The sequence below is a fragment of the Salvelinus namaycush genome, chromosome 21 (assembly GCF_016432855.1).
Source record: "Salvelinus namaycush isolate Seneca chromosome 21, SaNama_1.0, whole genome shotgun sequence".
In the NCBI taxonomy this organism is placed as follows: domain Eukaryota; kingdom Metazoa; phylum Chordata; class Actinopteri; order Salmoniformes; family Salmonidae; genus Salvelinus; species Salvelinus namaycush.
Genome location: NC_052327.1, coordinates 17,182,932 through 17,199,972, shown reverse-complemented (window position 1 = coordinate 17,199,972; position 17,041 = coordinate 17,182,932). Strand labels below are relative to the sequence as shown.

The 17,041-nt window shown below is 43.0% G+C and overlaps 1 protein-coding gene across 1 annotated transcript in view; it reads right to left on the bottom strand.

Moving 5' to 3' along the window:
- LOC120066590 (voltage-dependent calcium channel subunit alpha-2/delta-4-like) overlaps nt 1–17,041 on the bottom strand; it is a 79,140-nt gene that overhangs the window by 19,694 nt on the left and 42,405 nt on the right. Inside the window, exons 24-25 of the mRNA XM_039018014.1 lie at nt 16,599–16,670; nt 13,668–14,101 (exon numbers count right to left, since the gene is read on the bottom strand). Coding sequence (XP_038873942.1) covers nt 13,668–14,101; nt 16,599–16,670 — 506 coding nt within the window. The remainder of the gene's footprint in view (nt 1–13,667; nt 14,102–16,598; nt 16,671–17,041) is intronic.

Sequence of the window (17,041 nt, the reverse complement as noted above, 5' to 3'; positions counted from 1 at the left end):
ATATCAAATGTTTTACATAGTATGCCTGATGTTTTGCATAGTATGTTGGATGTTTTGCAAAGTATATCAGATGTTTTGCATAGTATATCAGATGTTTTGCATAGTATGTTGGAAGTTTTGCATAGTATATCAGATGTTTTGCATAGTATGTCAGATGTTTTGCGTAGTATATCAGATGTTTTGCATAGTCTGTTGGATGTTTTGCAGAGTGTATCAGATGATTTGCATAGTATGTCTGATGTTTTGCATAGTATATGAGACGTTTTGAATAGTATGTCAGACGTTTTGCATAGTATGTCTGATGTTTTGGATAGTATATCAAATGTTTTACATAGTATGCCTGATGTTTTGCATAGTATGTCTGATGTTTTGCATATTCTGTCAGATGTTTTGGATAGTATATCAAGTTCAATCAATCAAGTTTATTTTATATAGCCCTTCGTACATCAGCTAATATCTCGAAGTGCTGTACAGAAACCCAGCCTAAAACCCCAAACAGCAAGCAATGCAGGTGTAGAAGCACGGTGGCTCGGAAAAACTCCCTAGAAAGGCCAAAACCTAGGAAGAAACCTAGAGAGGAACCAGGCTATGAGGGGTGGCCAGTCCTCTTCTGGCTGTGCCGGGTGGAGATTATAACAGAACATGGCCAAGATGTTCAAAATGTTCATAAATGACAAGCATGGTCAAATAATAATCAGGAATAAATGTCAGTTGGCTTTTCATAGCCGATAATTAAGAGTTGAAAACTCTTATATCAGATGTTTTGCATAGTATGTCTGATGTTTTACATAGTATGCCTGATGTTTTGCAGAGTATGTTGGATGTTTTGCATAGTATATCAGATGTTTTGCATGGTATGTTGAATGTTTTACATAGTATATCAGACGTTTTGCATAGTATGTCTGATGTTTTACATAGTATACCAGAAGTTTTGCATAGTATGCCTGATGTTTTGCATAGTATACCAGAAGTTGTGCATAGTATGCCTGATGTTTTGCATAGTATACCAGAAGTTTTGCATAGTATGTTGGATGTTTTGCATAGGATATCAGATGTTTTGCATAGTATATCAGGTGTTTTGCATAGTATGTTGGATGTTTTGCATAGTATATCAGAAGTTTTGCATAGTATGTTGGATGTTTTGCAGAGTATGTTGGATGTTTTACATAGTATGTCTGATGTTTTACATATTATGCCAGATTTTATACATAGTATGCCTGATGTTTTACATAGTATATCAGATGTTTTGCATAGTATGTCTGATGTTTTACATAGCATGCCTGATGTTTTGTCTATATCATGTCTCTTTTTGTTGTGGATCTTTTTTGACACAGTGAAATATCTATACCTAATACACGTTTCTGTGAATCAATGACAATAAAGTACTATCTAATTGAATCCAAACTAATCTAAGTCACCTAGTAACAATTTACCCTAATGTTCATAATGGCTCACACACACACATGCAGGCAGGTAGCCACGATGCACACAAAACCACACACAGTCTGGTCACTCTACTAAAAATAGTGGTCCTATCCAAACCGTAGCTCATCTGCAGTCTGGGGAACTGAGGAGTACCACCCACACACACTAACTGACTGATGCCGTGTGGTGCAAGGACAACAACCTCTCCCTCAACGTGATCAAGACAAAGGAGATGATTGTGGACTACAGGAAAAAGAGGACCGAGCACGCCCCCATTCTCACCGACGGGCTGCAGTGGAGCAGGTTGAGAGCTTCAAGTTCCTTGGTGTCCACATCACCAACAAACTAACATGGTCCAAGCACACCAAGACAGTCGTGAAGAGGGCACGGCAAAACTTATTCCCCCCCAGGAGACTGAAAAGATTCAGATCCTCAAAAGGTTCTACAGCTGCACCATCGAGAGCATCCTGACTGGTTGCATCACTGCCTGGTATGGCAACAGCTCGGCCTCTGACCGCAAGGCACTACAGAGGGTAGTGCGAACGGCCAAGTACATCACTGGGGCCAAGCTTCCTGCCATCCAGGACCTCTATACCAGGCGGTGTCAGAGGAAGGCCATAAAAATTGTCAAAGACTCCAGCCACCCTAGTCATAGACTGTTCTCTCTGCTACCACACGGCAAGCGGTACCGGAGCACCAAGTCTAGGTCCAAGAGGCTTCTAAACAGCTTCTACCCCCAAGCCATAAGACTCCTGGACATCTAGTCAAATAGCTACCCAGACTATTTGCATTGCCCTCCTCCCCTCTCCACACCACTGCCACTCTGTTGTCATCTATGCATGGTCCACTTTGATAACTCTACCTACATGTACATACTACCTGAACTGGCCGGTGCCCCCGCACATTGACTCTGTACCGGCACCCGACTTGAATATATTGTTATTTTTTGCTGCTGCTCTTTAGTTACTTGTTACTTTTATCTCTTATTCTTATCCATATTTTTTTGAAACTGCACTGTTGGTTAGGGGCTCGTAAGTAAGCATTTCACTGTAAGGTCAACACCTGTTGTAGTCGGCGCATGTGACTAATAACATTTGATTTGATCTGATTTTAACACACGGTGATATGCATCACCAATAGTATGGGATGATAGGTTGATGACAGAGATACACCTTTAAACCCCCTCTTGGAGTAGAGTAACTTGGTGGTGACATCTTATTGGACAGAAGAGGAAATGCCAATCAGAAGACCTACTGTATACCTACCTCCCTGTCAGACATTGCCTACCTTTCTTGAGAGACCAATGACACAGCAGAATGAGTCATCTCATAATGACATGATCATTGTCAGTAGCAGGAGGAATTCCAGACTGCCTTGCATTAGCCACTGGTGCAGCAGTGGTGCTTTTATTGTTTTGCTGCTTTGCTGCAGTCACACACACACACACACACACACACACACACACACACACACACACACACACACACACACACACACACACACAACGACCTTCACTGTAGGCATTTTGGGACAGACCCCGACACAGCTCAGGGTACAGCCTTTACAACAACCTATAGAGACACTCATCTTCTATGAGGTACTGAGCTATATCAGCTGATTCCACCCGCCCTCGCTGCCTCTCTCTCTTTCTCTCTCTCTCTCTGTCCCCCCCCCCTATCTCACTCCCTCTCCTTTCTCATTCAGCTGTAACACACTGTACTATTTTTTACTATTTTGGCCAAACCAGGCGTAATGCATACACATGCACACACACACAAACAGACAAACACTCAGACACACCCACATGGCACGCATATATATGCCATAGAAACGGCACAGCACTCTCACCCAGGATCATATAAAGACATGGTGTATCCTGCAAGAGCGACAGTGCGTTAGCTCTCTCGCGCACACACACACACACACACACACACACACACACACACACACACACACACACACACACACACACACACACACACACACACACACACACACACATACTGAGCTAGACTGAACCTCTGGACAGTAGTGCACTCAGACTACAAGGAAAAGCAGAGTTGGAAAGAGGACCCGAGAGGAGAGGAGAGGGTGAGCCACTGCTCTGAGAGACAGAGAGAGAGAGAAAGCAAAAGAGAAGACTGGAGCATGTGTTTCTCAACCAAGAACATTTCCCCTTGGGACCCCAACATCTGCATAAAGCAGGACAAACAGCTGAACCGAATGCAGCTAAAGGACCTTTCCCCAAGCTCCTCAGTTAGCAGCATTATCAGATGAAGCATATTATTTTTCCCACACGGGGAGGATAAAAGATACTACTGTAGCACTTTTCTGGTAGAATTATTTTAAGAGCTATAGCACTTTGGAGGCTGAAACAGATGGTGAGTACTGCACTGTGCTGTGTGTGTGTTCCTGTTGTGTGTGTGTGTGTAAAAGTATCTGTTGTTGGATAGGTTCTCTCTTTCTTTAGGCTTCTTGTGAGAGAATATTACAACTACTAGGCTAACACATTGAGTCTGTACGCAATAAGAAAGTGGTTGTTACCACAAAACAGGCTGACTGTTCTCCCCCTCATTCCAGTGCAATTATCAGAGTAAACTAATCCATAAACTTGTGGGAGCAAAATGAAACCAAGGGGAATTGCCATTGACCAAGCTGCAGTAAAGGTATCATTGCAATGCAGGTAGTGTGCACTGGGATGAAAACACTAACTTTCGGGCTTTATAAAACGTGAAAGAAGACCGCGGACATACAGCAGAGTACGTAGCTGAATAACCTTGTATATAAACTTTGCATGCAGACTTCCAGTATCGGTAGTTAGTAAGATAAATAACATAAATGGACATGTTCCATACAGCATGAGTTCACACTGTCTTACCTTCTTTATAAACTCCATAGCAGTCATTCTCAAACCTCTCCTTGGGGAACCTCAGCCGTTCCATGTATTTGAACTATTCCACAGCAACGCCTTGACTAGGTGAGTTCAGGTTGAGCTAGTTCAGGGCTACAACAACATAATGAAACGTCTGGGTGTCCCCGAGGAGAGGTTTGAGAACCACTGCTCTACAGTACATTGAGACTTAACCGGTTTTGGGGTCTGACAACAACACAGTTTAGGACAAGAAATAACGTAGAGTAAGGGACATGCGATACTATAGATGTAGAGTTCAACACTGGGGCCTATGTGTTGTTCTATGTGTTCTGTGTTCCACCACCCGCCGGACAGCCATCTGGAATCATAACTAGCATCTGTGCTGCAGTCTAAACCCTGCTGCCACGGAGGATTTAGACCACGGTCCTAATCTGGGGCAGGAATAACTCCACATTTACAACCCGTCAATGCGTTAGTCACATAAGTGGGAGGCGGACGGAGGCCTAATCTGATGTGATCTGTGTGATGGTGCACTTGATGGGACAAGCTGTCAAGCGCAGTTCGTAAACACCATCTCTTGTAATTAAACACTTGGTATAAATAATGTGTGATACTGTGATGTGCTCACCCCTGAGCTGGAACCTTTGCTTACACAAATCAGATATATTGGCTCCCTGGCACTTTAAAATGGAGTGCAATGGAGCAAAATGTTATGTTTTCTCTTCTTAAAGCTGGTTGAATGGCTTTTTGTACCCTGTAGAGACCTGCAACTTACCACAGGTGAGATCAATTACACAGTAAACAAAATAACTTGCCTCCAACCAAATGAAGGAGAATTCTGAATCATTTAGACCAAGATTCTTTTGGGCCTTTCATGTAAACAATCTCAATGTCAGTTTAGATGTTTTTCTACTTCTTCTTAGTCCTGTGTAGCTGTAAATCAAATGAATACACTTGTGGACAGAAAAAGGGTTTTGAATTTGAAGACATTTTTTAAGAACTAGTCAATTATGCAAGGGTGGCGATACACCTAAACACATCTGTACAGATGACCATGTGTCCAAACACGAACACGTCTGTCTACCCTCCTTCTGTGGGCAAGTCTGTACTAAATTATTGATGCTAGCTTTTTGTTGTTGTCCCCCTCCCCCCACCACCCCAAAAGCTTCTCTCAGTGGCTGGTACTGTAATTCAATGAAAGGCAGCCCTCCACTGGAATGGACTCCCAAGTGCTTCAATAACTTCAACTTGGCTACTGTACTGGACGTGCATGCTTCCCCCCAAAATTAGGACAATCCATTGAGTGAGTGAGAACCCCAGTAGGGAAGTGAAAGCTGACTGAGGGACTGAATGAAAAGTGCTCTGATGTGGGATAGAGAGTGTGTGTGTGTGTGTGTGTGTGTGTGTGTGTGTGTGTGTGTGTGTGTGTGTGTGTGTGTGTGTGTGTGTGTGTGTGTGTGTGTGTGTGTGTGTGTGTGTGTGTGTGTGTGCGTGATACGTAAATGGCAGGGGTGTGGCCAGAGGCACCTTCTGTTCAAAACCATAACCACAGAACATTTTAAATACATTTAATTATGTACCGCCCCTCAATCTGAGTGTTCCTTCTTTTATACTTGTCCTTGGCTTGGGGCAGTGTGTGTGTGTGTGCAGTGCCTTCAGAAAGTGTTCAGACCCCTTGACTTTTTCCACATTTTTTTACGTTACAGACTTATTCTAAAATTGTTTAAATAAATTAAAAAAATCGGCATCAATCTACACACAATACCCGATAATGACAAAGAAAAAACAGGTTTTTAGAAATGTTTGCAAATTCATAAAACATGTAAAACAGAAATACCTTATTTACATTCGCTATGAGACTCGAAATTGAGCTCAGGTGCATCCTGTTTCCATTGATCGTCCTTGAGATGTTTCTACAACTTGATTGGAGTCCACTTGTGGTAAATTAAATTGATTGGACATGATTTGGACCTGTCTATATAAGGTCACACAGTTGACAATGCACGTCAGAGGAAAAACTAAGCCATGAGGTCAAAGGAATTGTCCGTAGAGCTCCGAGACAGGATTGTGTCGAGGAACAGTTCTGGGGAAGGGTACCCAAACATTTCTGCAGCATTGAAGGTCCCCATCATTCTTAAAAGGTAGAAGTTTGGAACCACCAAGACTCCTAGAGCTGGCCGCCCGGCCAAACTGAGCAATCGGGGTAGAAGGGCCTTGGTCAGGTAGGTGACCAAGAACCCGATGGTCACTCTGACAGAGCTCCAGAGTTCCACTGCGGAGATGGGAGAACCTACCAGAAGGACAATAATCCCTGCAGCACTCCACCAATTTTTTTATTTAAATTTGACATTCGCCAATTGGATGGAAAACTAGCTATTTATGCAATTTCAACGTTGTTTGAGTTGCTTTCTGTATCCCCAAATTTGCTTGAGCTGATTTGACTTCAACACGGCTCAAAGCATCCAAGTTTCTTGACATAGGTGTCTCAAAGAGTTGTCAGTCAAGTTGAGCTCATGAATATAAGCTCCCCGCCCACTGAGCCTGTCTTTTCAACATTCGTGGCAGTTAGCATGAGAGAAAAAGTTATACATTTCTATCCCCCAAAATTATGACAAGTGATATCATAGTCACTCAAAAGCCTATTTTACAAGGGAATCATAATAACTGTTCAGGACCTTTTAAGTTATTGGAAAATGCATAATTCTTTTACACATTTACAGGACAGATAACGTCAAATTTGAATTGGCATGACCATCAAACACAAACTGCTACAACATTTCCACTGACGGTTGGCACAAATACATAGATATGCTAATTACCCCACTTATCAAAAGTGCAGTGATGATCATACCATATATTCAAAATATTGGATTGAAATTTTTTCCCATTGTATCTACTTTTTGTACCCCAGGTAACAACAATGTAGTGTAACCTAACCATACCATTATGTTTTAACTGTTAATATACAGTACCAGTCAAAAGTTTGGACACCTACTCATTCAAGGGTTTTTCTTTGTTTTTAGTATTTTCTACATTGTAGAATAGTAGTGAAGACATCAAAACTATGAAATAACACATATGGAATCATGTAGTAACCAAAAAAGCATTGAACAAATCAAAATATATTTGAGATTCTTCAAAGTAGCCACCCTTTGCCTTAGTGACAGCTTTGTACACTCTTGGCATTCTCTCAACTAGCTTCATGAGGTTGTCACCTGGAAGCATTTCAATTAACAGGTGTGCCTTGTTAAAAGTTGATTTGTGGAATTTCTTTCCTTAATGCATTTGAGCCAATCAGTTCTGTTGTGACAAGGTAGGGATGGTATACAAAAGATAGACCTATTTGGTAAATGACCAAGTCCATGTTATGGCAAGAAAAGCTCAAATAAGCAAAGAGAAATGAAAGTCCATCATTACTTTAAGACATGAAGGTTAGTCAATCCGGAACATTTCAAGAACTTTGAAAGATTCTTCAAGTGCAGTCGTAAAAACCATCAAGCGTTATGATGAAGCTGGCTCTCATGAGGACCGCCACAGGAAAGGAAGACCCACAGGAAAGGAAGACCCAGAAGATAAGTTCATTAGATTTACCAGCTTCAGAAATTGTAGCCCATATAAATGCTTCACAGAGTTCAACAGACACATCTCAACATCAACTGTTCAGCGGAGCCTCCGTGAATCAGGCCTTTGTGGTCGAATTGCTGCAAATAAACCACTACTAATGGAAACCAATAAGAAGAGACTTGCTTGTGCCAAGATACACAACTGGTGGAAATCTGTACTTTGGTCTGATGAGTCCAAATTTTAGATTTTTGGTTCCGCCTGCCATGTCTTTGTGAGACGCAGATAGGTGAATGGATGATCTCCGCATGTGTGGTTCCCACCGCGAAGCATGGAGGTGTGATGGTGTGGGGGTGCTTTGCTGGTGACACTTTTAGTGATTTCTTTAGAATTCAAGGCACACATAACCAGCATGACTACCACAGCATTCTGCAGTGATACCCCATCCCATCTGGTTTGCGCTTAGTGGGAATATCATTTGTTTTTCAACAGGACAATGACCCAACACACCTCCAGACTGTGTAAGGGCTATTTGACCAAGAAGGAGAGTGATGGAGTGCTGCATCAGATGACCTGGCCTCCACAATCACCCGACCTCAACCCAATTGAGATGCGTTGGATCACAAAGTGAAGGAAAAGCAGGCAACAAGTGCTCAGCATATGTGGGAACTCCTTCAAGACTGTTGGAAAAGTATTCCAGGTGAAGCTGGTTGAGGGAATGCCAAGAGTGTGCCAAGCTGACATCAAGGCTACTTTGAAGAATCTAAAATGTATATTTTTTGGGCTACTACATGATTCCATGTGTGCTATTTCATAGTTTTGATATCTTTACTATTATTCTACAATGTCAAAAATACTAAAAATAAAGAAAAACCCTGGAATAAGTACTGTAGGTGTGTCCAAAGTTTTGACTGGTACTGTATGTTCCAAGCAATTAGTATGAACCTGGTGGCACTGCAGACACATCGATGCACAGGTTGGAACAGGTTGGAAGTTCAAAGCATTAATTTATGCTCTACAAGTGTCTTTGAGCACTGCTAGTTTTAAATTGATGTTACGTTGATGGTGATAACGAGACAATTATTTATTTGATTCTGTGCAGCTTTTAGTAAAGTGCAGAAATACATTATTGCCAATAAGTCTGTGGCCATATCTCTTTCACACTCACATATTTGGTGATGTAGCTGCACTGTAGCAGCACATTTCAGTTTGCTTGCAACTAAGAGGTTATGAATTGAAGTCCCAATTGTGGTAACAGTACAAGATTTTACAGTAATTGAAATCAGAATACATCAGAGCAATCTTGAGGGAATCCTATTTGAGTCAGAAAAGGATATTCATATGATAGGTAAGATATACAAAACCTTGCAGAGAGACTGTCCAACTGACAATCTCTTTGAAAAAAATATAAACTATCAGAACCAAAACTTTACAATAACTGACATTGGCACAAGATGGAGGGAATGTTGCAACATAACTAATGAAAATGTATGCTTAATCCAGTATAAACTAATGTGTAGAATGTATTATACAAGAGGCAAACTTTACAAATTCTACAGCACAACGGCAGGGTCATGTCTTAAGTGTAAAACTAACAATGACTCAATTATCCATGCCTTCTGGGAATGTTATGAAATCCAAAAGCTATGGGCGGAGTTAGAAAGTTGGCTGTCAGAAGTATTACAATGTAAATGTACTTTTAATCCGTCTGTCTGCATATTTCAAATGTTATTTGTCACAGGTGTAGACCTTACAGTGAAATGCTTACTTACAAGCCCTTAACCAACAATGCTTTAAGAAGTTAAGAAAAAAAAGTGTTAAGTAAAAAATAATATAAAATAATTAAAGAGCAGCAGTAAAATAACAATAGCGAGGCTAATTACAGGAGGTACCGGTACAGAGTCAATGTGCAGGGGCACCGGTTAGTCGAGGTAATATGCACATGTAGGTAGAGTTAAAGTGACTATGCATAGATAATAAACAGAGAGTAGCAGCAGCTTAAAAGAGGCGTCTGGGAAGCCCTTTGATTAGCTGTTCAGGAGTCTTATGGCTTGGGGGTAGAAGCTGTTATGAAGCCTTTTGGACTTAGACTTGGCGCTCCGGTACCTCTTGCTGTGTGGTAGCAGAGAGAACAGTCTATGACTAGGGTGGCTGGAGTCTTTGACAATTTTTAGGGCCTTCCTCTGACACCGCCTGGTATAAAGGTCCTGGATGGTAGGAAGCTTGGCCCCAGTGATGTACTGGGCCATACGCACTACCCTCTGTAGTGCCTTGCAGTCGGAGGCTGAGCAGTTTCCATACCAGGTAGTGATGCAACCAGTCAGGATGCTCTCAATGGTGCAGCTGTAGAACCTTTTGAGTCTCCTGAGGGGGAATAGGCTTTGTCGTGCCCTCTTCACGACTGTCCTAGTGTGTTTGGACCATGTTAGTTTGTTGGTGATGTGGACACCAAGGAACTTGAAGCCTTCAACCTGCTCCACTGCAGCCCGTCGGTGAGAATGGGGGCGTGCTCGGTCCTCCTTTTGCTGTAGTCCACAATCATCTCCTTTGTGTTGATCACATTGAGGGAGAGGTTGTTGTCCTGGCACCACGCGGCCAGGTCTCTGATGAAAGCGCTCAAAACGCCTTTTATCAGATCTTCCCATTTCATCTCCATCTGCTATAACGTCCTTGATGCTGGCCCTCTGACAGAGAGGTCAGGGTAATCTTCTCAAGGCCCCAGCACTAATGGAGGAACAAGGATTACCTCATCTTCTTAAGGCTGGTTAAGCTGCACTCAAACAATGCTGGGTTGTTTGGTTGACCCAACTGCATAACTGCAGGCATTGGGTCACTTAGTCAGGTTTTTTTTCTTTAAAAACTGCTGGGTTATTGATGCTGGGTAAGGGTTTATTGGTGATTATGTTAGGTTATTGAGATATGACTCACTGGGTCAGATCAAATGATTGGAGGCATGGCTCAGTATTGGTGTGGCTTTCAGATAGTTGTTTTTGGTCATCTATAAGAGTAAAAGTAATTCCTGTTCATCTGTTTTGTTGTATAATTAATACATGGCAAAGTTGAACATTGTAAACATTTGTTGCCATTTCATTGGTTATCGCTATCTTCTTTTGAGTAATTCCATGCACTGTCCTTGTGTCCTTATCATCCATTGTGCTCTGAGCACATACTTAGATAGCATTGCAGTGTTACTGTAATTCCAAAAGTGTACATTCAGATTTTATTTATATGTATATTTTAATATAACCAAGTGCACCTAAAACTGGGAAACAGAAGCAAGAAGTTTGTAGTTTTAATAAGGCTTATAGAAGTGTTTGAGTTCCTTATTTGCCTTATATAAACTTAACATGATGAACAGGAATGTCATTTACTCTCACTGGTGGCCAATTAGATCTAGCTGATAGCCACACCTTGAATACGCCACACCTCCTGAAAATAACCAAAGGATTATGTTAAAAAATGACCCAGCTGCTAGGTCAAACCAGCATGAGAGGACAAAATGCCCAACTAATGGTTAAATTAACCCATGTTTGGAAAAGCCTCAAAGTGAACTGAGTATACACTCAACCCAACTGTCAGAATTTTATTTTTATGTGTTCTGTCCAATATTTACTCGCGCCGGGTTACCAACGAACCCAAATTGTTTTTAACACAGCATTTTTTTTGAGTGTGGTGTTGCTGCACTGGTGACAGCTCCAGTCAGTGACAGAACGCTGTGGTTCATCTGACTCCAGATCAGATGTACTCATCATGCTCTGATTAAACAGGACACGCATCGCATACCTCACATGTCAAACAGAAGAACACCCAACGAAGATACGCTAATATAACCAAGTGCACCTAAAACTGGGAAACAGAAGCAAGAACACTTCATATCAAAATTTGAGGAACAGAAGCAACTACACTTCCTACTGAAAATTGAGAAACAGAACCAAATGCACCCAATTCTGAGAAATACAACCAAGCACACCCAATACTGAGACACACAGATATAACCAAGCACACCCAATACTGAGACACACAGATATAACCAAGCACACCCAATACTGAGACACACAGATATAACCAAGCACACCCAATACTGAGACACACAGATATAACCAAGCACACCCAATACTGAGACACACAGATATAACCAAGCACACCCAATACTGAGACTCACAGATATAACCAAGCACACCCAATACTGAGACACACAGATATAACCAAGCACACCCAATACTGAGACACACAGATATAACCAAGCACACCCAATACTGAGACACACAGATATAACCAAGCACACCCAATACTGAGACTCACAGATATAACCAAGCACACCCAATACTGAGACACACAGATATAACCAAGCACACCCAATACTGAGACTCACAGATATAACCAAGCACACCCAATACTGAGACTCACAGATATAACCAAGCACACCCAATACTGATGCGTACACCTCAGGCGTCAGACTTCACAAAACCAAACAATACTGCAAGTGCCCTCAATGCCTCCTAACTCTACCTACAGTTGAATACAGGAAATAATGTTGTATAACCCTAGTGTCAGTCTACACATATATAGAGTACAGTCTATGAGAATGTAAGAGGAAAGGAAGAGGAGGAGAGTGATGCAGAGCCTTTGTGGAGTGATGACAAAAGAAGGACCTTGAGGCTCCTCTAAACTGGTTCTACTAAGTGGCAGCAGAGGCACGCATGATGGAGCTACATAATCTCTCTCTAATCATGAAATTTAGGACACATTTCTCTCTCTTTCTCTCTCTCGCTCCTGTGTGATTGTCTGCAGGTGAAAGATGAGGGTTGTCTGTGTTCAGTAGAAAGTTAACTTTGACTTCATCTCTGTACAGTATTTGCATTTACTTAGTATCAAGCTCTTTTTTGACTGAACCCCCCAACCCCCCCCCCCCCCCCCGCTTGAAATACCAAGGAACTAAAATGGAATCAAAAGTGATAAAAAGGGAAACAAAGTCTTTAACAGTCAGAGGGATAAAAGGGTGAAGTATAGAATGATGTTGTTCCAAATCAGAAGGAAGAGATTGTTGTCCTTCCTAACTGTACATGTGGGATATTATCATATTCATTATTATATAAGAAGAGAGTTAAACTGCCAACAATCTCTCTCCTACACATCCAAATACGCAATGTGTATTGCTCATCTGATGACTCCTTTTCTCTATTTCTCATTCTCCCGCTCTCTTTCGCTTTTTTATTCTTTCTTTCTGTTTTCCATTTACCAGGGCTCTGCATAGCTGGTGGGTGGCACAAGGACGGCACCTACTGCCAGTGCCAGTCTATGGTGGCACCAGAGTGGGCAGAGCAGACATGCAGCCCCTTGACAGGACCCACCCGGAGAGCCTGGGTGAGTGACTACCGCAGTGGGCTGATTGACAGGCAGAAGTGTTTAGTTACTCATCTTTTAAATTGATTTCAGAATTTCCTGTACGTAGATTTGACTTGGCATCCAACAAATTCTGGGGGTTGATTTAGATTCCTCAGACATTTGGCGAAATCTTGCACTGGTCATGTCATTAAAATGCATAATCAAATTCCTCTCCTTAAATCTCTCCTCTCCTCTCTCCCGAGTCTATGCAGCCCTGCCCAGTCTGCTGCTGGTACTGCTCGGTCTGCTAGAGGCGGCTAGCGGTTGTCCCACCGTGTGCATCTGCAAAAGCAATGGCACAGACTGTACAGGCCTAGCTCTGCTCTCCCTAACCACCGTCCTGCCCCTGCTGCCCCAGGACACCCGCACCCTTCGCCTGCCCCACAATAACCTCTCCTCCCTAGGCGATGGGGACCTGTCCAACCTCAGCGCTCTGGAGCTCCTGGACCTCTCCGACAACCACCTCTCCAGCCTGCAGCCAGGGGCATTCTCTGGACTCAGCAGCCTCCAGTGGCTCAACCTCTCTGGTAACAACCTGGGTGATTGCCCCCTTCCTACCTCTCCGGACCCCAGTAACCAGACGGAGGTGACACAGAGTAACAGGAGTTGCTGGGGGCTGAGCCGAGAGCTGTTCCAGGGTCTGTGGACACTGAAAGGGCTGGACTTGTCGCTGAACGGCCTGGTTGTTCTGCCCATGGGCCTGCTGGACGAGCTCCAGGGCCTGGCCTGGCTGTCTCTGGCTCGAAACAAGCTGCAGAGCTTGGACAGAGCTACCTTCCAGCCCCTGGGTAGCCTGTTGAGCCTCCAACTGGCAGCGAACCCATGGGAGTGTGACTGCAACCTGAGGGACTTCAAGCACTGGATGGAGTGGATGCTGTACAGACGTGAGTGTTATGTTGTGTATTGAAAGGCTTTAAGGCTACAATGTTTCAAGTACAGTCAAGTCATTTCGCCTTCGTTCCATGTCATGTACTACTCTGATACTGTATCAAGTCTGTAAATGAGATTGATTAGCTATTGATTGTGTTAATGATCCACTGCATCGCTCTCTGTGTCTCAGACGGGCAGGTGGATGCTGTGAAGTGCAACCTCCCCAAAGAGCTGAGGGGGCAGGACATCCGCAGCATCCCCATAGAGATGTTCAACTACTGCCTGCAGCTGGACAACCAGGACAGTGTCCCCGGCTACAACGGCCCCAGAGAAGGACGCCCACCCTGCGTCGGTCGGATTAACGGGCCCATGAACGGGCCCCAGGTTAACCAAGAAGAATGTGTGCGCCAGCGCTACCGGCCCGTTAGCGTGCGCAGGGCCTGGGGGACTCAGATCGTGGCGGCGTGTGTGTGTGGCGTGGTGTGCGTGTTGATGGTGGTGGCGGCCACCTACGGCTGTATCTACGCCTCTCTCATGGCCAAGTACCAGAGGGAGCTGAAGAACAGAGGGCAGCCGCTGATGGCGGGGGAGGGAGGGGGTGAGACAGATGCTGAGGACGGAGCGTGTATGTCCTCCCCAACGTCCCCAGATGAGCCAGAGCTGAAGGAGTCCAGCCCGATAGTCCACGGATACAGAATAACAGGCTTATGACCATTGTTTTTCTGACTGGCTGAAATTCCTGTTAGAAGGATTCAGTGGACTGAACTGCATATCGTACTCCTCTGTGCTAGGGCATTCTAGGTGAGGGAATGTATGGAGCTGAGAAAGAATATCCCTGCTGCACTTTGCTGGTGGTGGAGTCATACAGACATGATCATACAGGTGATCGTATAGAGGAAAAACTGGAATCCTGCTTTGCTTCAAGACGTGTGGATGCTCTGTGATGTGTTCTGCCCTGTGACTCTTTAGTCAGCTCTCCAACTGTGTGTTAATACTTTTGGCACCTCTGCACCTTGGTTAAGAGACTTTCCTAGTTGTCTTTGAAATTGTTATTATTCTTTGATCCCACCGTTGTCAAAGTTATTTGTGTTTGAAGCAAAACATGTCAATAGATCATAGATTAAGTCAACATATTGAATATCCCTGTCCAATATCCCTGTGTTGTAACTGCGCCTAATGTTTCGCTACAATAAGCCCAGGTTAACAATCCCAGTAGTGGTTGTCGCTCAATTAGTTGGATGAGAGAAAACAAAAAAATTGTTGATATGAATGTACTGAGAAATTCATGTTAAAGCAGTCTTTCTTGTGTATTAGACCTGTGCTCATGTGTAGTTGCTTAATTTAATATTCCAAATCATATCTATGCAGAGTTAGCCTGCTTTCAATGTTCCAAAGCCATACAATACAACAGTACACTACTGACCTCTAGAGGATGTTATGATAACAGCAGCTGAAGAGTATCAGTTCCATGGATAGCAGCCATATTCATTACAAAAACTGAATCTAGTTGTCAGCTCTTTCCATTTAACCATTTAGAACTGTCAAAGAGATCATCAACACTGCCCTAAAACAGGTGTGTATATATAACTATCTCCTTATTTATTTAACCCTTATTTTTGTCTCTATGTTAAGGCTGAAATCGGCGTTATGTAAAACAGCGCCACCGGTTCGCCCCCAGGTGTTATTGTTTTTGTTTTGTTCATAAAATGGAGTAGAGGAGCATCCAGCATCATGGTAAAATAAAATGGTAATACGTACTCTACTGTTCTATCGCACGTGCAATGATGTCTGAGGGGGAAAAAACAGTGGTGGTTGTTTTGAAGTAACGTTTTTGTTGTTGTTGTAATATCGCAAACGGAAGTAGCAGTTTCACCGCTACGGATTCCAGCTTTAAGGGCCGTACACACCCTATGCAAACAGAGCAACGGAGTGTCGTATACAGTCTCTTCCAAAATTTGAGCCACACAAAAGAACATAGAACTACGTAGAAAACAACGCTCCATCGCTGGGTTTGCATAGTTTACGTAAAGTGTGTAGGGGCCTTTAAGCACATTCAGTATCTGCTCTTCAGGTTTGCTCGAGAAGACGAAGTGAGAAATGTGATATTCTGTTCATCACGCTGATGAAAATAAAGCATTTATTTATCTATGCTGCCCGTCACAATTTATTCCGGCTAAATTTTTCATTATAGCTATATTTATGAGACAGGACATGAAAAAAGCCTATGAAGATGTGAAAACCATCACAGTTGTCACAGAAACATACACTCAACAGTAACCATGGTCTTTTGGGGACAAGACAAATGGAGTGCTTCCCTCTCCACAAGAGAATGTGTGTCAAACATTTAGCAGTAGCACCCCAGAGAGTACTACTACCAGTATGAACACTTCAATACACATAGAAGCCACAAGATGCATCAACGCCTCCAGCAGTTGTGTAAAGGAGCCAGACATTTCAGAGAGAGTTAAAGACAGCAGAAGCTTACCTCCAGCCATGGCTGTCTTGCCTCCCGATGACACAGTCACAGCTGTGACAGCTATGACATACTTCGACACCCCTGTCACAACAGAATCAACAATCAGTCTCACACCACCTCTGCAGTGGCATACTGCAGTTTCGCGGACCCCCCCAGGTCTGAGAAACCCCCCTCCAACCCAGCTAGCTTCCTACAATTCTACACATTTTGCAAATAGAAAAATGTGCCATTTTACAGCTAATATCATGCTATTCTACACATTTTGCAATGAGGCTTAGAGAATTTTGCATTTTTAAAGCTAATTTCCTGCTATTCTACCATTTTTGCATGAGGCTGAGAGAACATTTAGCAGTTTTACAGCTAATTTCCTGCAATTCTTTTTTTTTTTACATGGCTTATGATATGTTCATATCCTATCTGGGGAAGTGGGGAGGGGAACCATAGAGATTCTA